This window comes from Zonotrichia albicollis, chromosome 3 (assembly GCF_047830755.1).
Source record: "Zonotrichia albicollis isolate bZonAlb1 chromosome 3, bZonAlb1.hap1, whole genome shotgun sequence".
Lineage (NCBI taxonomy): Eukaryota > Metazoa > Chordata > Aves > Passeriformes > Passerellidae > Zonotrichia > Zonotrichia albicollis.
In genome coordinates this window covers 99,479,035-99,502,847 of record NC_133821.1, presented here as the reverse complement: position 1 = coordinate 99,502,847, position 23,813 = coordinate 99,479,035, and the positions used below count along the sequence as shown (strand labels likewise).

The window sequence follows — 23,813 nt, the reverse complement described above, 5'->3', positions numbered from 1 at the left end:
GGTAAATCACCTCAGTGTTCTATAACCTTTTACAACTGAAAAAGCATAAACTTCCTCTCTTTCTCTTCATTTCCTTCCTTCATTAAGTCTAAATATAGACCATAAGCTGCTCAGAAAGGCTACTATATTTTCTACTGGTTTTTTACAGGTATTGAGCAAATATTAGGGATTCAAAATCAATTTCTCATGAGCCATCCCACAGTATAACTCATGCATGGAGTTTTCAGAAGTTAATTCTCACAAGCCATGTGATGGGAATTATTTTTCCAGTAGCAAGTACGATGCAAGAGATAGTCAAGCAGATTTTCTGAAGGATGTTTTATTTAAATAGGGAAGAGGAAATTAAGTCGGAGATAGGAGGGAAAAGAAAACACTATAGAACCTGACATTACTAGCAAGGCAGAATTAACAGAAAGGCAAACAAACCCAAAATATTACAGCAAGGAAGTGATAGAAGGCTCTGAAAGTAAACATGGGATACTAACTGTGGACCTTACCCCCTTACATTTTTGATCCCACTTACTTTCATTATTATTATACCAATATTTTATTCCAGCTACTTTATTTTAGTGACGTTGGCTTTGGTCCTTTCTCTGTGGTTTCTGGGAGCTCTTGGTCCCATAGAAGGTGCAGCAGTTCTGAAAACAGTGATGCTACCACTAAATAGCTTTGAAACCTCATTTTTTTAACTTTTCACTCAACATTTCTGATGTCTGCATTTTTTTGAAGATGTTTGAACTTTTGAAATGAGAATTGTTAATAACAGTATGAGTCGGTGAAAAAATAAACACAGAAATGAGCTGAGCTTTAAAAGAACATTTTATTTGGTAAAAAATAAAGGTAATAAATTATTTCAAAGCAATTTTTGGTTTGTATTTGTACATACACAGGATACCCATAAAATAGCTGCTATGTAATCCAGGAGTTCCATCTTAGGATAAAAGGATTTACATATCAAGTAGTTTTAAATGAAACCAGCACAGTTCTTTACACCTGTCAGGAATTCCTTTCCCATGTTCCTCACCCCCCCAAAATCTCACAGGAAAATCCATTCTGGGTCTTGTGTATTTGTAGCATCCCTCACACTTCTTTTGCACTAGATTAGTAGATTACTAGATTAGTATCTCAGCTTTTTTTATTTAAAGAGCAACTGATTATTATGTTTCCTGCCATGTTGGTGCACTAGCTTTCATTTTCAACTGGTAAAATGTTCAACTGGTAAAACATTATGAATATTCACTTGCGATTTCATCTTCTGATTTTACTTGTTTCCTTTGCTGTGTGTGAAGATACCTGCAAATTCTTTTTAGTTTTGTCTTTGTTTTTTAGTAATCCAAATTCCCATCCATATCCTCTTCTCATGGATCATCACAGATCCACATACTTTGCTTTAAAGAAAATTGATCTAAACTCTGAAATCAGAATATTTTCACACCAGAACATGTGACATTTGAAAGACATATATTAGACATGAAGTCTAAATGTGGTGCTGCCATGGGTCAAAATCAGACACGACTCAAATAAAACAATGGAAGTACCTAGTCAACAATTACCCACAATACATCAGGTAGGATTGCACTGAGAACTTTTAACACCAAAATCCAACAAAACACGTGTGCGTGGTATGCTTTATCCTGGGATGGCCTAGTTTAAAAATCTGAGCATGTTTTTAATGCCTCATTGGAATAGTTATTCAGAGTAATATTCAAGAGCTTGGGAAGCTGCAGACCATCAGTCTGAATTTTGAGCAGGTTGATTGCTAAATGAGGCAAGAACAGACATACAATAAACGTGTAGGAGTCCAGTGTTTGAATGCTAATTGATTAGTTGCATTCACTTCTCAAACACAATAAAATATTGTCACTGGTGCTCAGTCTTTCAAATATTTCCATTTCAACTGGCATCAATTCCATGTGTTCTGGAGAGAAAAGAAGCATTTTTTCCCCAGCTGTATTTATATATGGAAGTAACATTTTCAAAATAAGCACGTATCATGGCCCACACTTCATAAATGATTGGTTTTCCCTCCAACTATCATCTTTTGCACTTAACCATTGAATTTTTAGATATTTCAACACATATGGTGAAAGAAAGATGCATAGCCATGACAGAAGCTTCTTCTGAAGGGATGCCAAGTAATTTTTAGCAAACCAGATTCTCTTCCAGAAAAACACAGAGATATTTTGTAAAAATCAACAAAGACATACATGAAAAAAAAATTTATGTCTTTTGGAAAAATGGACAGGCAACTCAGCACAACCACAAGGATATTGTGAGGCTTTGCAGGGAGAAAATTAGAGGGGCCAAAGCCCATCTGGAACTTAACCTGGCCACCGCCAGAAAAGACAAAAAAGATAAAAAAGCCTTGTATAATCACATCAGCAACATGAATGTTGAGGAGAATCTCTGTCCTCTCTTGGATGGGGGTGGGGGGGCAGGGAAACAGTCACAATGGATGAAGAAAACACTGAGGTACTTAATGCCTTCTTCGCCTCTTCACTAGTAAGACCAGTTGTTCTCTGGGTACCAGCTCCCTGAGTTGGAAGACAGGGATGAAGAGGAGGATGAAACCCTAAAGTCCACAGGGAAATGGTGTGATACCTGATGCACCACTTAAACACACACATCCATGGCGCTGGATTGCATCTACCCAAGGGTACTGAGGGAGCTGGCAGAAGTGCTCACAGAGCCCCTTTCATTTACCAGCAGTCCTGTTTAACTGGAAAGATCCCTGGTGACTGGAAGCTGGCAAATGCGATGTCAATCTACAAGGACCAGGGGAGGATGCAGGAAACTACAGGCCTGCCCACTCTGATCTGGGTGCCAGGGACACCATTTCCCACCGCATTCCCCTGGAGAATACGGATGCTGATGGCTTGGATGGGTGCACTGACTACTGGGTATAAAACTGGTTGTATGGTCTGTTGGTGGATGGATTCCATTCCCACTGGCAGCCAGCACAATGGTGTTCCCAAGGGCTCAGCGCAGGGGCCAGTCCTGCTTAGCACCTTTACTGATGATCTGTGTGAGGAGATCACATGGCTCCTCAGTCAGTTTGCAGATGACACGAGGCTAACTGGGAGTGTTGAGCTGCTGCAGGGTAGGAAGGCTCTGCAGAGGGATCTGGACAGGCTGGATCAGCAACAGCGTGGCCAACAAGACCACGACAATGATTGTTCCCTGTGCTTGGCAGTGGTGAGGCCACACTTTGAACAGTGTGTCCACTTCTGGGCCCCTCACTACAAGAAGGACATTGAGGTGCTGGAGTGTGTCCAGAGAAGGGCAACAGAGCCCAAAGGGTCTGCAGCACAACTTTATGACCTAATTAGTCAACATCACAAAAGCAAACTCAGAACTACCAGCTTTGCTTAACAGCAAAGGAGCCCTGTTCTGAGCTCTCCAAGAGCAAATGTTTTCTTCCATCCTGTTTAGAAGTACAGGAAAGCATTCTCAGAACATGCAACATGTTTAGCATCATGTGAAATGTGACAATTGTAGACGTAACTGTAACTCTTAGAGCTGAAAATTGTGAAAGATTTCAGACCCCGAGTAAAGGTACCCAGACATCTATCTGTAAGCACCTCTCTGAAATAAAGAATGAAATGGCAAGACAGTCTTTTGAGCAATGCAGTCTCCTCTCTTGTCACTGGGGTGCTAATGGAATACTTACTTGTGCAAGTGAAGGCAAAATTGGAGGAACATGCTTCAATTACCCATGAACTACTGCAGCTTTATGTTGCTCTAACTCTCCTGACTTAAATGAAAACAAACTAAAAAACCCAAGTACTGTACTGTGCAATACAACACTGATATGGGGAATAAATTACACTAAGTACCATGGTAACCCTACTGATCTCTCTGCGTTACACACTGGCAAAGCTACTTGTTGATTGTACAGCTTACCCACATGATGCTATGAATGAAAAAACATATGTATTAATCATACAGTTTGGTAGAGTCAATTTAAATTTTATTTTTACATTGTCCTGCAACAAATTTTAGTATTTTTTATGATGTCTTCTAAACCACAACATGTTTTAATACATTTCAGAAAGCTGAAACATGATCAAACAGTTGTTGTCTTTGAATAGTAATTTTTCACCTATGCACAAACATCTAGTGCCTGATAAGCTTTTTGTTTTTTCAAGGTTTGTCACAAATACTACTATCCTCATGTATTAGACAGCCGGCAACTCACTCTTTCTTGATTTGTAATCTTTCTTCACATCTAGTTTGTGTTTGTTAGCATGAATAAAGAGGGCAGTGCAAGGTCATTAATAAGAGAACAACCAACAATTCTGCAGTCTGAGAGGCAGCAAAAGCTGTTTATTACGAGGCTGAAGAAATGAAGCAATTTATTCACTGTGTATTATGACTGTATGCAGGGGTAGTTTATTTATGACCCAAATGGAATGAGCACTGTATGAGGAGCCTGCAGGTCCCAGCTGCACTGCCCTCTGCTCCCAGCAGTGCTCCTGGGGGAGCTCAGCACCCTCAGCACTGCCTAACTCTGCCCAGCTTTCACAGAGACGTGTGACAGCGCTAACGGAGTTTTATTTAATGCAGGAATGACGTGACATTTCTTATGGATTTCACAACTCCCAAGCCATGTGGCCAAATGACCCTCATGCATGGCAGCAGCTATTACTTCACAGCCTTACAAAACTGGGAGTGCACTGGGTGTGTGTGGGTTGTAAAACTTGTAACATGCAATGCACATTTAGGACACTCTGAATGAACTGCATCTCTTTGGAAAAAAAAAAGGCAGAAATATCAAGACAAGCTTTGGGAAAAAAGGCGTTCAAAAATACAAATTCCAACTTTTCCCTCCAGAAAACTGCACATCCTTTTTCTCTGCTGATATATGGATTTTTTTGCCACGTACATTTTCCTTTTTATTTTATGGGCAGCTGGGTTCCCATGGAGACATGAGGCAATCACATCAGACATCAGTACATCACACAGTACTGGGTGAGCATTTTCCCACTAACACAGGTTCTGGAGGGAACAAATGAACACTTGGTCCTTGCAGTATCTGTGGACCTCCCCAGTGTGCCTCCCAACCTTCAAAGCTGTAGCTGCAGGCAGGGCATTAAGCTGCTCTTCCCATGGCATCAAGCAGAGCCTTATCCTCCCCAAGCAGCACTGGGTCTTGTTACATTCCTGAAACAGTGATGTCAGTACATTAAGAGTCTGATCCTACTTCCCCTGAGGTCCATGGAATTCATTTTCATTAACCTCGGATCAAGCCTGAGCACAGACCATTCCTATGTGGGAATTCTGAGAAGAGAGCTGAAAATGAAAAAAAAAATGCTAGTTCTACAAAGATTTTTTTTTGCACTATCAAGCCTATGAGCAGGCTCTTCACTGAAGGATCTTAATCTTCTCTGCAGGTAAAGAACAGCAGTATATATATCTGCAAACACAGGTGACTTGGTAAATTAAAATATCTGCCTTATGAAGACTCTTTAATGAGCAATGTACTTTGAAAAACACAGTAAATATTTCCAAATTCCATGAGTACAGACTTCCCAAAGCTTATTCAATATGGACAGCACTTATTCTTCTAAACTTGCCCCAAGATCCTTGTTCCCCCTCTTTCATTTCCTTCCCAAATATAGTTCTGCCTACAAGCATTTGTCAGAGATCGCTAGAGTACAAAGGAAAACTAAAGATCTTCCCAAAACTAACCTCACCATTTTTAGCACCAACTGCACTTCAATTCAGGTACTAACCTGGACAAATGTCCAACTGGCTAAAAATTCTTAAGTGTTTTAGAAAGTACAGTATGGCATTGCTGGTGTCTGCCCAGCTGTGGAAGTACATTGTGCCCATGCTGAAAACATGCCTTGAGAACTAAGACACTCTTTATCTTGGGTCTGAACATGTTGCCTCTGTTGGGACAGAATATTTAAATATAAATATTTCTTTGGGAAAAATACTAACTATGGCATTTCATCAAGGAATGAACAAAGTGCTCACCAAGAAATCTATAAAATCTTTTGTGATCACAAGCAATGGAGGGACCTAAACTTTCAGCAGAGGATTGAGATGCAAGTCTTTGTCAGTCATATAAATAATTAGCATCCCCACAATGAAACAGTTACTGCTATGATGTATGAGCCCTAATAAGGGTGCCTAAGAGCTTGAATAAAAAGCTGACACCGCTTCATTGAAATCACTGACAGTAACTATGGTGACTTCATGGGAACCCAAGCAGGTTCTCAGTGGGAAGTAGGCTTCCATTTAAAATCTATTCCCATGGCCACAGGTAGATAAGACAAACTGACTTCATCTAACTGGTGCATTTTTGCCTTTTTGGTATTTCTTTCTAAAGAATGACGCCAAGACCTTTATGGTGGGCTCCTCCATAGAACACTGTGGGACCTTTCAGATCTGAGACTGAAGTTTTCTCTTAAAATTCTTTCCTGAAACACAAAGATCTGTATAAGAATTCTAAGCTTTCAGTGGTGACATTTCAAAAAAATTTGAATGTTAAACAAAACTGTCACAGAATATCTTACAGCTAAATGGTTATGGAGTCCTTCTAAGACACGAACTTCACACCCAGGACAGGATAAGCCAGCTGAATGCTCTGGCTGTGCACTGCAGATGAGAAGTGAATGCCATGCTGCTGCCCAAACACATCACCGCACCTCTGTTTTTGTGAGCAATAACCTGTAGTCAGCTATTATTGAGAAATTTTTTATGATACAGAGGCTCAGATAAACCAAATGTCCCTTAGATTGCAGTTAGGTGCCCCAATCCCTTCACTGAAGTTTAACACTTTCTACTATCACCCTTCACTGGTACTTTCTTTGTCTTAGGAAAGGTGCCCTATCATTTGATTGTTGATTTTTACAAATCTAATTTTTAGCTGCCTAATTCCTTGCAAGCTTGTAATAGTCACCCTGACATAAGGCCATTAAAGCCACAAAATACCTGTCCACACTCAAAGATCACAGTTGCAAAAATATCTGCCAACACTTTAAACAGACTGTTGCATGTGAAACTCAAAAACTTACCTGAGAAATGGAAGTCCACAGAATTTTTTTTAAACACCAAATAGAAAAATGTAATAAAAAAGCTTTTTTAGTGAAGATATTACAGAATACTGGCATGCTGTACAAATGTGATTAACACACTGAAATTTAAACTAGTTGTAGGTTATGTTCAAGGCACCTTTTCTAGAAATAGTTTTTTTAATGTTCATTCTACATTCACACTAGTTTAACCATGTAAACAAGTCAGTGAAAACTCAAATTAAGGTCACTTTCAAATCTGTATGCCAAATACTTCAGAAAAATATCATATTACACAGAAAATTCAATAAAGTAAGACAGATCCATCTACTGCCCAAACAGTTCAATAGATGCTAGGAGGTAAATTATTAACAAGATGAAACCTAAAAGAGGTTTCCAAAAATTAAAGATAAGTAACATGCAATGCATTAACATTTGTGTTTATCATTTGAAAGTGTACATAAATGCTGAAAAAATACTATTTACTATTCCTAGTGCTATCCTATTTTTGAAGGGCAAATCTTTGGAGACAATATTATCTGAAGTTTAAAAACATCCCCCATCTTTTTTACCCCACGTTCATTAATCTTAAAATATACTAGAATGTATTTTCTTCACCAGGAAAATGTATAAAATTAATCTTACAATATCAACACTATAAACAACTTCCTTGAAACATCTTCTGGACAGAGAATTTCTGTGAAGATTGAAGTATAACAATTCTAGAATAATTATTTTTAAAAATATGTACATTAGTTCCAATGTCCTAGATCCAAGAAGAAATCCAAGTAAACTCTACAAAAGTTAGCCACAAGTCTTTGTCCAGTTAAGATTATGTCCAGCTTTGCCAGTCTTGCTGTATGACAGTATAATCAACAAAATTACAGCATTACTTGTTTTTGTGTAGGAAGTTCCCAAACTTTTGCATAAATCCTCTCAGCTTGTTTTCATTAGGCTGCAATGGGTGGTAAGCAGCTGAGTTGTAGCTGACCATGTGATTACTCCTGCCATAATTATTCCCTAAGGTCTTGGTTTTGATTTCTGAGAGCTGTGCACTGCTGTTGGCTGCATTTCCTGCAGGTTGGCTGGCATTTTCCATCTTACAGAACGGCTCAAAGCGACTGTAAACACGCCTTTCACTCAAACGAGACCTCAGCTCTTCTTGGTGCTTTGAGCCCGTCAGCTGAGGTGCCACTGAACTTGCTCTTTGGAGAGCAGAAACAGGAGCGCTTTCGGAAGTAGCATTTGTGGAGATCTCCTTTGCATCCTGATACTGAATCTGTTCTGTATTAAATCTTGGAGTAGATGGATCTCCTGCAGTTTCTATGAATTTACTTTCAAGGGGGCACAAGAGGGGACACTTTTTATTGCTCTCATCAGATGGAGGTTTTGGAGATTTCGGTGATTTCGGAGACTTTGGAGACTTTGTTGGACTCCCGGTGACATCTTCTTTACTTCTGTTCAAACTACCTTGAGAATTTGATGATGAATTTCTTTTTCTCCTTGGGGAAGAATCTGTCTTATTTTCAGAAATCTTTGGTTTTTGATTCTCATCTTCAGAAACCAATGTGTCAGAACTACTACACATTCTGTAAAAGGCAGGACCTTTGTTTTTTGACAAGTTTTCCTTCTTGTCTGGTGTGAGATTAAGAAGCGACCGCAGTTTCTGGGATCCTTTCTTCAGAAAACTTGGGGAATTCTTACTTTCTTTCTTCGATGTGCAATCCTTACTGGACTCCTCTGTGCTAGCTTCAGTGAGAGCTGCCATGGAGATTGCCTTGCTAGCAGTCGGGCCCTTCAGCTCTCCTTTCAGGTCCTTTTCCTCCTGTGGCGAGTGATTGGTTACACTGTGCAAACTTTTAGCACTCTTCAACACGTCTTCTGGAAGTTTTGGACTAACTGGCTGCTTAAGTCTATGTCTAGTCAATGTGCTGTAAACATAATTGGATGCATGTTTGTTGGTACCAGGATCCAATATGGACTTGGAATTAAACATGGGAAAACTTCTCCTTTTGAGCATATTTTCATTTTGAAGGTTCTTCAAATTTTCTGCATGTTTATCTGTACACAGCGTTGTGTACAAATACAGTGATGAGTCTCCAGCGGCATTTGAATTTACCCTAGGTTTTGTGTCATCTGCAATCTGACTTCTGTGGCCTGTTGGTGCATCTGATTTAAGAGGTGAGTTTGGGCTAAGCTCCTCTGAATTATTATCCGCTCCATTTTCCACACTCGGAGCATGGTTAGATGTCCCTTTGGGTGTTGCACTTCCCTCTGACCCAATTATAGTTGAATTTGAAGAACTTGCACAGCTGCTTACTTCCTGCTGCTCAGGTAAAGTTGGCTGAAACACCAACGATGACCGCAAACGAGAATGAGAGTACAGTGCATGAGCTTTAATATTTTCACCTGTGTCATAGCTATCATATCTGTCACCCAAGGCTGACCCATTTGACTCTACTGGACAATCTGACTGGTCATTCAAGTAGGACTTTATTCGCCAGTTACGTAGGAATGATTTTGTTGTGTGCTCAAGGGTTGGCATCCTCTGCTGCAGATGGCGGATATGATTGTCTGTCCCATTAAAAGACCTCCGTACAATTGAATTTCTCTCTGCAAGGTTTACCTTTGGTCGTGAGAACTGATCAGCAAAACTCTGCTGGGGAATATTGTAGTTATTTGCATATCCTCCTCGTAACGATGACACAATACTAAGACTATCAGATGGCATTTTCCAAGTGTTTGGTAGATTGTTTGCTCTGTTAATAGCTCTGTTGAGCAATAGGTAAGGTGTCCTTTCTGGCTTCTCTCCAGCATAACTATGTCTCTTCCAGTGCTCATTTTTTTCACTAGGTTGATAGTGCTGTATTGGATTTTGAACATTAAAAGCTGGATTAAATGGCTGCTTATTATAGGCTTGATTTCTCAAGCTGTATTTATCTATTTCATTTACTGCATATCTTCCACGAGCTTTCCAAACAGGATCTACCTTGAAAACATTGTCTGGCCTACCAAAAAGGTTTCTTTGGCTGGAAACTGAAGCCAAGGAAGACACTGAATGTTGGTATGTGTCATTATCCCACAGCGTCTTGCGACTGTTCACGCGCACTAATTCTGGGGCAAACGAGCTGGGAACGGAAGAACGGGCATACAGCGTCCTGAACTCTTCATCAAAGGATTCAACAAGCTGTCCTGTGATAACTTGAACCATGCTGAGGTTGGTTTTTTCAAATGACCACATAAAGCTGAAAGAAGAAAAATGACCATTAGATACAGTTCTTTGGAGCTGAAGTATTATACCAGTCTTGAGAAGAAAGCTTTTACAGAAACCTTGGGTTTGTAAAAGTACCTTCTAAATAAATAAGCTGAGGGAATGATTCATGTAATTTGGACTCAGAAGTCTAATCAAACATCAGACAAATTCAGATGGAGTTTTTCCACTGATTTCAGTGAGAGCAGGAATGAGTCTATAACTACCCATATAATTGCCCTTATAAGAAGTATTCTAAAAAAGGATTGACAAATGTAGAACAGTAAAGTACAAATACCTTATGGAAAAAAATCACTTCTACAAAGTCTATGGCAGGACTAACCTGTACCCACTGAATTACCTCTTCTGTCAGACAATGTTACTGTGTGATTATGTTGGGAAAAAAATACATTTAAAATAACATGCAGGAGTGCTTCAGCAATTTTGAAAGTACTTAATTCTAAACACTTTCAAAAAGATCCATCTCAGAATTTGAAAAAAGTTTACATTTTCTAATATGCATATTGCATTGGAGATGAAAATTTCTTTTAATTGCAATGATAATGCTTTGATAATGCTTTTTTCTCTTTTGTGCTGTAAAAGACTGAACACATGCTCAAAGCTAAGTAGCTGCAATTAACTTACAGCTACTAAATGAGATAAAACAAATTAACATGTACATTAAGGATGCTGCAACAAGACTAATATCATGAGGCAAAAAACATGCAATTTCTAGGTTACAACAAAAATTGTTTTGAAATCCTATTTTTCATGAAAAAAGGAAAAAAAATAAAGAATTTATTTATTTGCATTTTTCTTTTAGATGTTAGAAAATGGGTTAGTTTTGTACAAAAAATAGCTTACTGATTTTTTTTATGTTTTTGTATTTTTCAGGAAGTTATAGTGTATCAAGATTAAATCAGATCATGCTGCCTAAGTTCTTCTATTAATTGTCACAATTAAGAATAACATATAATATTGGAAAAAAACCCTGAAATTTAAATTGAGTTCAATGACAGAGTTCAGAAAGACTTGTTTTTCCTGTTACAAATCACTAGACTCTTTTACCAAGAAGGCCTAATTTTCACAGAAATTGATGATTCCAGCCTCTGTGGTGCAAGGTGTTCAAGCAGTGCTGTTTTTTCAAACTGGAATGAGAAAACCTATCCCATTCTCACAGACTATGAAGTGTCACCTCACACAGTGGTGTGGAGATGTCAAAGCATGCAGGCTGTCCCTGCAGTCTCTTACCCTGAGTCATTTATGAACTTGTCACTTACCTCACTACCATTTATACGTGTCAGTCTGAGTTTGGGGCTGGCTGAGTCTTAGAGGAAATGAAAGGTGAGGTTTTCAAAAGCTTACAGTGGTGGAAATCTGTGAAAGGCAATGGCTGTGGATTTGGTACCCAGGCACTATGCTGGCAGAAACTAACTTACTTGGGCAAAGGAGAAAAGTGTAGCATGAAAAGAAGGAAAATATTTAATAATGTGTGAGTTAAGACTGTCTCAGCTTTAACTTAGGTTTTTTCCAGCTCTGCAAGGCTGTTAGGTTCTTCCAGCCTGTTTTCCTCACATACACTGAAAATACAAAGGAAACCAGAATACAGAAACTTAGCCAAACACAGAAAAACACAGGCAAATTTGAATTTGACTATCATATACTAGAGAGCCACAGAATCAGTCTCTAATGTTAGCTTTAGAAGATTCCTCTTATGAAAAAATTTTGACACTTCTCTGGACTGAATGTTAAACAAGAATAATGCAGAAAACATAAAGACAAATCAGGATTTTTTTTCTTTTTACGACTCTTCAGCTGTAGCAAAACCCATATCCTTTATTTCTTATTTGTGAAAAATGAGCAGAGGATCTCTTAGGCTAGTTAGCAATCACTATCTATGAAATCTTGCTAAATTACAGAAAACATAATCAAATTTACTCATGTGAGTCCCTAGAAGAATTTTCACAAATACAAAACCCCAACACTTGCTATAGCAGCAGCACTGAGATAACAGGCTTGCTACAGACACTTCAGTGATTGATCTTACCTGTAAGAACCATATATGACCTTCTTACAGTCAACAAGAATAAATTTTTGTTCCATTTTTCCATGGAATTTTGCTCCTGTTTTAGAATAGTAATCTTGTCCTTTCACAGTCCGCACCCTCATATTCTGAAAAAAACAATCAAAACAATTGATTTCATTTACTGTAGTCCGTGTTTAACATTCAGAGGGCTAAAATTCAGAGGAGCAGTAGGAGAAAAGTTAAATTATTACATATTAAAAAATTATGCAGGGAATGAAATGCTGATCAAGCTTATCACCTAGGGACCAAAATGGCTGATTACTGCTTTGGCTTCAAGATTGATGAGATTCCCCAGGCCTCAGAAAATGAAATTCTGCTTTTCCATAGCGACAACTTCAGAAAAGAGGTTCTGGCAGAAAACACCTTCAACAAGGGGAAAGAGGTTTTGTACTGCAAAAAAAATTATTTCCATCAGCTGATGCAAATGTTTATATGATTTCCAAGTACCTCAGCTAATCATAGAGAACACTGAAAAGAGCCAGGATCACTTTTATTTTAATTGAACAAGGCTGTTGTGTCTACAAATACCTATACCCTACTCTGAGTTCATCCAGTGAATGATACCACCTGGTGCTAGAATCCCTTGCAGATTTACCACCAATAAAATTTATCTATCAGCTTTGCACCATGAGATCAATCCCATTTTTAAATTCAGAGACACTAACACAACGTGCACAAGTAGCACAAACTCAATGCAGCAGCTGATTTTGAATTCTATTAAGCTTTATGCTTTATTCATGCAAACTCAGTAAATGGCACTTGGGAAATTTTCCACTCTGGATCTCAAAGATGTGGTGAATTTTTATCCCAGACTACTGATGAAACTGATTCAGCTAAGTCAGCATCTTGTAATTTTTCTCTCTCTTGGGTTTTTATGCTCATAGAAATAGAAAATTTGAAAGAAATTGTTACTATACCTCATGGACTGTATTAATAAAAATTTTCCAGAAGTTCTTATGGGGATGTAGAAAAAAGACACATTTAACAGAAATTGTTACACAAAAGGTGCTTACCTGTCTAAAATTTATATTCAATGCAAACCAACCTACAAGCATCTACTTCATGTAAATATGAGACAAAATGCTTCACAAGAGATAAAAGCAGCTTGGAAGATAACTGTGAATGATCACAATATTTACTGTAGTTTCTTGCCTTGGAATAGTTTTTCTAGCAACCCTAAGCTTTCCAGGGGGAATAAAATCCATAATTTAGCAATAAAACCAAGAATGTACATGATTACTACATACTCTGTACATATGGAAATGGTGGCACGTAAGACCTGTGAGTAGACAGGAATGTCACACTTCACCAGGACTGCCACAAGGGCAGGCTGCAGATCACAGCAGATGTGCTCTCTAAAGGTCAGCTATAGGTGGAAGGGTTGCTCATGAAGCACATGGAAAAGACTGTGTACATGGTAATTCCAGCAAAATCAGGAGGATTAAATAAATGGATAGGATAGGATAGGATAGGATAGGATAGGATAGGATAGGATAGGATAGGATAGGATAGGTCAGGTCTATTTCAGATGGAAAGGAGGTACAATGATCATCTACTCCAACTACCTGACAAATTCTGGACTGACCAAAAGTTAAAGCAACTTATTCTTTTGTCCAAATGCCTCTCAAGCACTGATGGGCTTGGGGCATCGATCACTACCCTAGGAAGCCTGTTCCACTGTATAACAACTCCCTTGGTGCTTCCTGATGTCCATTCTAAACCTCCTGTGGTGAGCTGCACCGTTCCCATACATCCTGTCACTGGATACCAGGGGGCAGAGACCAGCATCTCTTCCTTCACTTCCCATCCTCAGGAAGCTGTAGAGATGTTCAAACTTACAAATTCATTTAAAATTCCAGTCTATAAAGTGTGACTGAGTTTGCAATACAGTGACATAAGCCTTCATTATCTATGGGAGCACTTCTACATTTGCCTAAAACATATGAAGTTCTGGAAGACAGAGGCTGTAGGAGTTTTAAAGATAGCATCTACTACAATCCAATTAACTTTATCTTTCCAAACAGAAGATTCAAAAATTTGGATAAAATATCCATGATATGAAAGCACATTTCCAAATAACACATGCTTTCTAAATCACTATATATTTCAGTGTTGGTTTCTTGAAACTTTAATCAAATGAAAAATCCAACCACAGAAGCAAGAGTTACACTTAAAAGCTGCTGAGTTGGAAAATTAGGGTTTAACTCAAGTTATCAAAGTTGTTTAAACTTCATTCACTGTTAGGAGAATTTCTGCTTTGCATTTTTGTCAAGCTTTGAAAAAGCTCAACTCCATTAAAATGTACTCAATTCAGCTCAGTTAGAATGTACAAAGACAGCATTTAAGAATTACTTTTGTTCGTGAGCTATATGTCTAGCAAATGTAAAACATAAAGTTTATCTCTTAAATAGATAACACAAGAAGTATTATCTAGAAATGCTGTAATATTTTAAAAGGTAAAAAATTTAAAAGCAAAAATACAGGTGAATACTTAGGTCTATTTTCAGAAATAGCTACAAAAGAATTAATAACAACCCAATTTGCATTACTGAATGCCAGGTTAACATAAATTTGCATCTCTAACTGCTAATCACTTCTGCCAACCTAATGTTCTGTCTTTTAAGTTTTCTGCATTCCAATTAGAAGTTTTCTTCTTGACAAAAATCAGTTTTTGTGCTTTTCCAAAGTGATCTTGTTGAACTTTGAACAAGCCCACTGAAGAAAATAATTTGTTCACCAGCAGCTATTCAAGCTTCAACTAATTATGTTAAAAGCTTTTATTTGAAAGATAAATACTACAGAAATAGTAATTCCTGAAAAAGAAGAAAATACTGAAATTTACCCATTCTGAAGATAACCATAATAGTAACTCTTTAATAAAATCCTGTGAATTAGTAATGAAATTTGCATTTACTTTAATGACTGTTTTACCCAGTTCTATATACCACATAATTATATGTGTATTTCAGACATATTTAATTATATTTAATCATATTTATGTCATTATAATTTGAAAAAGGTAACTTGAGAACAGCTTATACATTTTCAAGTACTCATACAAGTAATACTGGCCTAAAGACATTACTTAGATAATGTCTGATCAGTATTGGACAGGATATAATTTGGGAATCAATGCTGGAGGCACAACCAAGTCTAATGGCTTGCAAATTACCATACTACACAAAAAAAAAGCTTTGCCTTAGGTACACATAAGTTGATATAGGCATATGTTAAAAAGGAATAGAATTATTTACATTAAATTCCTGGGAGGTTTAAAAAAAAAATTGTAGTCACTGTAGTCACTCTGTTGCTTTTGTTTACCTTCTCTTCTGTATTTTTCCCCTTGTAGCTTTTCTATCCCTATTCCCTGATTCTAAACTCTTTTCTTCCCTTGGTAGATCATCCATTACCAGCTGGGAACGTGACAAGTGGCAGAGATCATGCTTACCTTTCTCACATAACACTTCCTTTTCCTGCACAGTTCATCCAGCATTCTTCACCAGCTTTAAACCCTCTAATTAAGGTGCCAGGAATGCACGCTTTTATTAATCACCCAAAATCCCAAATCACCCAAACCACATCTGGAATAGGGAAACGAAGCATTTCACTTGGGATTAGAAGCAGTAAGCATACACATATACTGAATTACAAACCCCATCTGGTATGAAAGGCTGGGCAGGATGGAACTCCTGCCTGGTTTCATTCTCAGGCTTTAGGACTGTCCTAACAGCAGTGTACTCATCACAGCATCATTGCAATCACTCATTTACAAATGGATCTCCTCTCTTGTCCAAGAGTTTACAGTCCAAGAGTTTACAGGACACTCAGGAACATTTAAAACATCCAGTGGCTGCAGTTTAAGAATAGCCACCAGTGCTATCCAGTTAAATGACACTCAATGATGAACAAGAAACAAGCTCTAACCTCTTTTCTGTACATTTTCTGTACATTTTCATTCCAGAGTATGCCACACAAGCATGATTTGAAATTTTGAAGTATTATTTACCGCTACACATTTATTTTCCTTAGTAAAATTTCTCCAATATCGCAACCAGGTACAGTGAATATACTGGTCTCAAACATTTAATTTCAGCACTTTTTATTTGTAGGCACTGCTTTTATCAGTGTTCCATTACTTGCCCTGTATTTGCTGTCAAGAATATGCACAGAGAAGAAAATTGATGTCTACCTAATATTTAGCCTAACAGTTCTAAAGGAAAAATAGTCAATTTTTTCATATTGTTCCTCATTACTTTAATTATTTATTGTCCTGTGCCTCTCTTCTCTAGTACGACAAAACAGTTCATAGAATGATCAGACTATCAGATTGGAAGGGAATTTAAAGATTATCTGATTCTTTGCCAAAGTACAGTCTGGTCAAGATGGCCTAGCACCTGCCCTTGAGTCTTAAAAGTGTGCAGTGTTGAGGAATCCACCACTACCCTGAGGAAATTATTTCAATTATTTTTACAGTGATTGTTCTCACTGTGACAGAGTTTCCTCTTGGAATCTCTCCAGGAGTAATTTTTTCCCAAGACCCTTCATCTTTTCCATGTGACTCCTTGTAAAAAATTAGTCTCTAGCCTCTTTGAAGCCTCTCTTTCATTGCTAGAACACAGTGATCAGGTCTCCCTTTCTCTTCTCAAAGCTGAATAAACTCATATGGCAGCTTCCCAGTCCTTGGATCATCTTTGTGGCCCTTCTGTGGACCTTCTCCAGCCTGTCCACATCTTTTATACATAGTGGGGATGAAAACTGAACGCACTATTCCAAGTGCTGAGCAGAGTAGGACAATGACTTGTTCATCTCTGCTGGCGATGCTGTTGCTGATGCAGCCCAGCATGCTCTGGCTTTCCTGCAGGAGCAGCACACTGCTCACTCACACTGAGCTTGCCACGGGCAGAACCCCAGCTGGTTACATCCCAGCCTGTGCTGCATGTCTGGATTATGCTTCCCCAGGTGCAAGAGTTTATCCTCATGCTTCCTGAACTTCCTAAGGGCCTCGCTAGCCCACTCTTGGAGCTAATCCAGGCCCTCCTGCAGGGTGCCTCTCCCTTCCAAAGTGCCCACTTATTCACCCCATCTGGTATCACCAGCAACCTCTGTCAGGGTACGCTTGATCCTCTCATCCAGATGGCTTATGAGGATATTAAACAGCATAGGGCCCAGAACTGATCCCTGGATGATTCCACTTGTGACAGATTGTCAGTTTAAAAAGTAGCTATTGACCACGTATGTGCTGTACAAATGCCAAATAGTTTTCAAGTTTGCTTCTATTCTGACTTTGAATATGACTCAATGACCACTCAAGACTTGACTGGAGTCTGGTCCTTATCACAGAAATTCGCCCACACGTACAACATCATGCTGCGAGTGCCTATTCAATAACCCAATTTGCCTTAGATGTGGAAGTACTGGAAAATTTTTGATGATTTTGGTAACACTAGTGAGAAAAAACAGGCTGCAAGCAGGTCTCAAGAGCAGCTTCTACTGTGTATTTAAACTTGCATATCTGGGAGTAGATTTCACAGAAGGAAAATGAAATCAGTTAGTGGTTGAATTTTCCCTTTCCCTCAATTCATTAAAAATATTAAGGATTATCAGGTAATAAACAGGTCCTGCCAAACAGCTTCCAATATCCTTCTGGAGCAAAATGATTCTTCATTATTACCAGAAGAGTAAAAAAAGAGGCTCCTCCAGAGCATAGAACCTCCACTGTCTCACCTCATATCAAATAAAATACCTGTCAGTAGCAGAAAAAAAAATTACTTATTAGTTTCTGAAAAATCACCTGGAAAAAAAAAAAACACTTGAATCTGTAACAACTCTTCCTCTCTCTATGCAAATTAATTGCTAACCAAGTAAGTCAGACCAGGGACAAAGTTAATGAAAGAAGCTTAGGTAGAGGGAAAAAAAAAAAAGAAGAAGAAAACAAAAAGAAGCAAGCCAATTAATTACTGAGGACAAATGTAATACAGCCAGAAAATGAATGAAACTAGAAAAGAATAATGGGAAAGTACAGGAAAGGAATTATTCGGGCTTCACTGATGGATGTGATGTCAAGATGAATACTGAGTAAGAAACAACCTACATGAAAAGATGCTGCAGGAAAGACTAAAAATTATTCTAGTAACCCCTGTTTTCCTAGTTTCCTACATGGAATTCACAAAATAACAACAGAATATATGGTCCATCCATTTTTTCAGCTGTATGTTTCAAAAAAGAAGAAAACATGCCCTGAATTTGGAGTCAGACTTCAGATGAGAAAAACTGTCTGCACAGACATTTAATGAAGATTTATGAACAAAATCCTCTTTCTTTTCCATACAGAAGACTACTTAGTTGTAATTGTGAATTAAAAAATACAGAACTGTTCATCGCTGCATCTCAGGTTTTTTACTGATTCAAAGGGAGAGAAAAAGAGACAGAGGTGTTGAGTCTGAAACACTTTGCAGAAAACTCATCACAAGTGTAAGGACTAAGAAGCATCATCCATACTTCAACAAGACTGAACCAAATCATGCCAGACAAGAACAAGACCAATGCTGCTGGTGCTACATTTTTAGGAAAAGGAATAGACCCACACAGCTCTGTTCTCTTCTTGTCTTCACTGAATAGAAGGGCAAGACCAGAAGCCAAGAGTACAAAAAGTTGAAGATGTTTATCTTTTTTTCTGAACCTTGAGTAAAGTGAAAAAGGGAAAGGGAGAAAACATCTTCAAAATACTGGCTGTTCTTTCACAGTCACCTGCATTTCCCTTTTATCCTCTAAAAAGGCATAGGAGTTAATATGCAGGAGTAGCAAACTGCTATTCTCAGAGCAAAACTCACTGGGAGTAGCCCATGGCTGAGAAGACCATTAATTTGAACTGCTTTATTACAAGCTAAACTGGAAACTCAGCACACAAAAGGATTATTACTTAGCTCTTTGGCATATATCTTTTATTTTCTGATTAAACTCAAAGTATTCTAGGTTAACCCTGCAGAATAAAGATGTATTTTATGTCTCCCACCAAAACCCAGAAATCTATAAAACACAGTGTCACTGAAGAGGCTACATAAAACCTCTCCAATCCCCACTAATCCATACAAAATCCACTCTGACCTATGTATATTAAATTTTCAACCATAATATAAATACCTAAAAGTCTATAAAACTGCCTTAAAAAGAGAACCTTGAACCCAAAGAATGTAAGCTTTTGAAACAACTGTCCATGGAAACAGTTTTCATATTTTGAAAATGCATATGGCATTTTTGAGACATCACTTGAAAGACACAGTCTTAATTCTTTTTTTTATTTTGGAAGGAAAAAGCTCATTCCATATATAGATATAGACCATTTTTGGTAACCTCTATGGCATAATTAACGCAAGTAATCAGCAAATGGTGATATCTCAAGTTCCAGAACATGGAAGTACTGCCAAATACTGACTTCATGAAGGCAATCACTACCAGTGTTTATAAAACACCACAGTTTTGGTGGTTGTCCCTCAGAAGTTTGCACCACTCTGTGTATTAGGCAACCAGCGACAAAGAAACAAGCATGGAAAGTAGAACGGGAATACTTCTGAGGATGTAAGTCAACACTACAGAATAAAAAAGGGTATAAAACAGAGTTTGCTCCAAACATCTACCAAAAAAAGTCCTCTTTATCCTCACAAATACACCACATCTCTCTCCGATTCCTGGACCGGGTTCTCAGAACAGGTGCTGCTATAAAGAGCTTTTATAATACTCCTGACTGGCATGAATGAAGCTCAACTAGTTACAGAGGCAAGCGATTTCAAATGGAACTATGAGTTAAGGCAGTGCTCAGAACTTTGCAAAAAGACTTTGACAACATCCTTGGAACTTCTTTAGTACTGTCAGCAGTACAGTAAACCAACTAGTATTTATGAAGCACTTACGTCAGTTCAGTGCAGCTCATGGTTTATATTCTAATCCCTGATAAACCTTTAGGCAGTGCAGGACATCTCATCAAAATGTAAATGTTATCTTGTAATCTCTCTTACAGGATAGAATTACATATCTAATGTGTAAAAGGAATAGGACAAAGCACAGACATGGAAATATGGATTTTCAGGAAAACACTACAAAAATAAATCTTGGGCCTCTTGAAGTATTTTAATGCAGAATCTTAAAGAAGAAATCATGAAATGAAGTACACAAATTTATCTAAGTCTTATGACTTTATTTGCAACTATAGGATAAAGGATAAAAAGAATCTTAGTTTTTCAGTATTCCTAAATACACAATAATGGAAAAATATTTTATAAAATATATATGGAATTGATGATATTCTATGAGATGCTCTTGTTTTGACACCTGAAAAAGATGCTTTAAAAAAAATATATATCTGTAGAGAAAGTTCTGCTGAGAGCTTACCTATTTACACCTGGTTTTTAATTTGAAAAATCAGTATTTAACAACCACTCTTCCAACAATAATCACTTTTCAGTGGGCTGTGGAGGAGTAAGTAGTGAATGTTCATGCAAAGGAAGACAGTATGCCTTACCCTGAGCCTCTGAACTTGACAGCCTTGTTTCTCTGTCATCTTCAGAAAGTGACTGAAGTTCGATTCATCAAGCAGGATATAGACTGCAATCCCTCTAGTAGATGCTTCCACGACTTCTCTAAAAATATCCACATCTGTAAACATATCCATAACAATGGCAATGACCTGAATCAAACAGGAAAGACACAAATTATTGTATTGCATAAATCATATACAGAATTCTTCACTGAAGCCTGCACTGAGCAACTAATACACGAATATTGTTTACACATTAAAATGTTCTAATTCCTATGTAGTTCCACTTAACCTGAAAGCTTTGAAGACCACTGGATCTTCTTTTTGAGAAAGCAAGTGAGCACCAGGGTGATGTTTGCCATAAGTACCAAAGTCCAACAAAATGAGTTGTGAGTTGTCTTGGTTTTGTCTGGAATCAAGTTGATTTTGTTCCTAATAGATGGTACCATGCTGTGGCTGGGATTTAGCACAAGAATAATGTTAATAACAAACTGATATGGTTGTTGCTAAGGAGTGTTTATCCCAAGTGAAGGACTTATCAATGTTCCATGCTCTGCCAGTGAGCAGGTGCATAAGAAACCAGGAGGAAGCACAGTTAGGAACAGCTGACCCAAACTGGCCAAGGGGATATTCCACACTGCAGAATGCCATGGTCAGGGGGCAAACTGAGGGGAGTTGGCTGGGAGGGGCCAATCACTGCTCAGGGACTTTATGGACATTGGTCAGTGAGTGGTGAGCAACAGTAACATGCATCACTTGTTTTATTGGGCTTTACCTCTCCCTCTCTCTCTCTTATCCTTTTACTTACAATTACTGTTATAAATACTAATAGTATCCTTTTATTATTGTAATATTTTACTTTCTGTGTAAAAATGTACTTTACTATAGTAAATTTACTTATTCAATTATTAATCTGTTCTTATCTCTACCCACAAGAGTTTACTTCTTTCCAATTCTCCATACCACTAAGGGGGTGAATGAGCAAGTGGGTGTGTGGAACTTTGTTGCTGGCTGGGGTTAAACCATGACATGGGTGTGTGTAGTGACTGGTTTTATGAGGGAAAGGAAATTCAGTAAGGGTTCCCTCCCAGACAGGGAGGGAAAAACAGCAATACAAATGCTGTGGAAAAACATTCGAAATACAATTGCATGATGCATTAAAAAAAATCAAATAAAATTTTTGTACACAAGGCTTCTCAGTCTTTCATCATTTTCTCTAAAGCTAATGGCTCAAGAGCTGGAAGCAGCTAATAAGCAGACACTGAAGAGCTGGAGGCACTCTTACTGGGACAAAATGTCCTCAGCCTGTGAGAGCTTGGCTCAAGAAGATCAGCATGCTGAACACCAGCTACCAACACCCTTGAACCCACAAGAATAAAGCAAGTGTGTCTGATTTGGAAAAGCAATGTCCCTCTAGTGGTATTTTGGATATATATATATATATATATATATATATATATATATATATATAAAATATATATATATATATAAATGTTGTACTGTTGACATAACTTTAGTAATTTGGGAAGAACTTCTGTTGAAGCGCGAAAGGAAATAAGAGGAAGAACCAGAGTTTGTGTAACTTGTAAAGGTATAATTGTTATCCACTAGTATATTCATGGAAAGTTCCAACAAGATAGATGTCTTAGGTGCAAATTCAAACCAAATAAAACCTTTCACAGATATCAGAGCAGGTTTTACCATTTTCACTAATCTTCAAACTACCTATACATCAACTTTAAAGGTGTAATTGTTAAGTTGCAAGCACTCATCTTATTCTAGACCTGAAATATTTACCTCACACAGGTAAATGCTGTTGCACACAACCAGGTAAAAGTTTTGTCTCCAGTCAGTTGCAGAAATTACCATTTTTGAATCCCAACTGCTTAGAACTAAAAGCTTCATTTATGCTGAACATGTAATTAAATCATTAGAAATATAAATGAGAGAAGACTTACATAAAGTAAAAGTAAAATAACAATGAAAACAACTAGAAAAGTAAAAAGACAACTTCCGAATAAGAGAAAAGGAATGAACTTGGCCTCTTCATTACATGTCACCTGGCAATAGAGTCTTCACAAATCCACCAGTCAAAGAGGAACTGAATAGCATCAAAGAATTCCATTCTTTTGAAAATCTTAGGTAACATGCCAATGCACTACCTCATTTCCTTTACTGAGTTTTTGAAAGTAAAACCTAAACGTGTTTTTCTCCAGTACAGAATATGTTTCTTTATCTGAGGACTGAAAACATGAATGTTTATCTTGACTCCAAGGATCTCATCACTTTCACACTACACCTTCTGCTTGGTCTTGTTTCTGAGATACACAGTGTTAACTGAACAAGGCAACCCTATTTATTCATCTGTCTTGTTTTCCTTGTATCTGAGAAGAAAAGTGCCAAGACAGATCAAGTATGGTAGGTAAAGACCAAAAAATAACCTGTTCTCAAATTTGAGTCTGTTTCATTACCTGTTTACCCCTTCCTGTGAACTCCCTAATTTCTTAATAGAATTTTCTTCAGATCCTCAAGAAATGGGTGCGCATTGCATTCTAGGATCAATTTAAATGTAAGAAAAAAAATCCTGAATAGATTCATTAGTGTTGTACACTGATACAAGTACATCCAATTGTGCATTTCCTACAAACCAGAGGTGACTCTTGTTGCATGTCCTCATTAGGCTGCCCATTTACTCTTAGCAACACTCAACACTCTATTAAACACAAACATAATTAGGCTTGGCTGCTGGAGTGCCAAATTTGAACAATGCACACAATACATATATGATACATACAATATGCAAAAAGTCAGTAACAGTGATAAGGTAATTTCTGCATACTGATTTCCATAAACCAAAACAGATGCTTGATCATAAACGATAGATTTTGATTCAGAAAGAGTGGATTCCATAAAGGTCATGGAACA

General features: G+C 37.8%; 1 protein-coding gene across 1 annotated transcript in view; it reads right to left on the bottom strand.

Moving 5' to 3' along the window:
* Window positions 1-851: 851 nt before the first annotated feature.
* Window positions 852-23,813, bottom strand: part of FAM83B (family with sequence similarity 83 member B) — a 56,413-nt gene continuing 33,451 nt past the window's right edge. The window contains exons 3-5 of the mRNA XM_005485993.3: window positions 20,874-21,038; window positions 12,320-12,444; window positions 852-10,267 (exon numbers count right to left, since the gene is read on the bottom strand). Of these exons, the coding sequence (XP_005486050.1) occupies window positions 7,912-10,267; window positions 12,320-12,444; window positions 20,874-21,038 (2,646 nt within the window). The 3' untranslated portion in view covers window positions 852-7,911. The remainder of the gene's footprint in view (window positions 10,268-12,319; window positions 12,445-20,873; window positions 21,039-23,813) is intronic.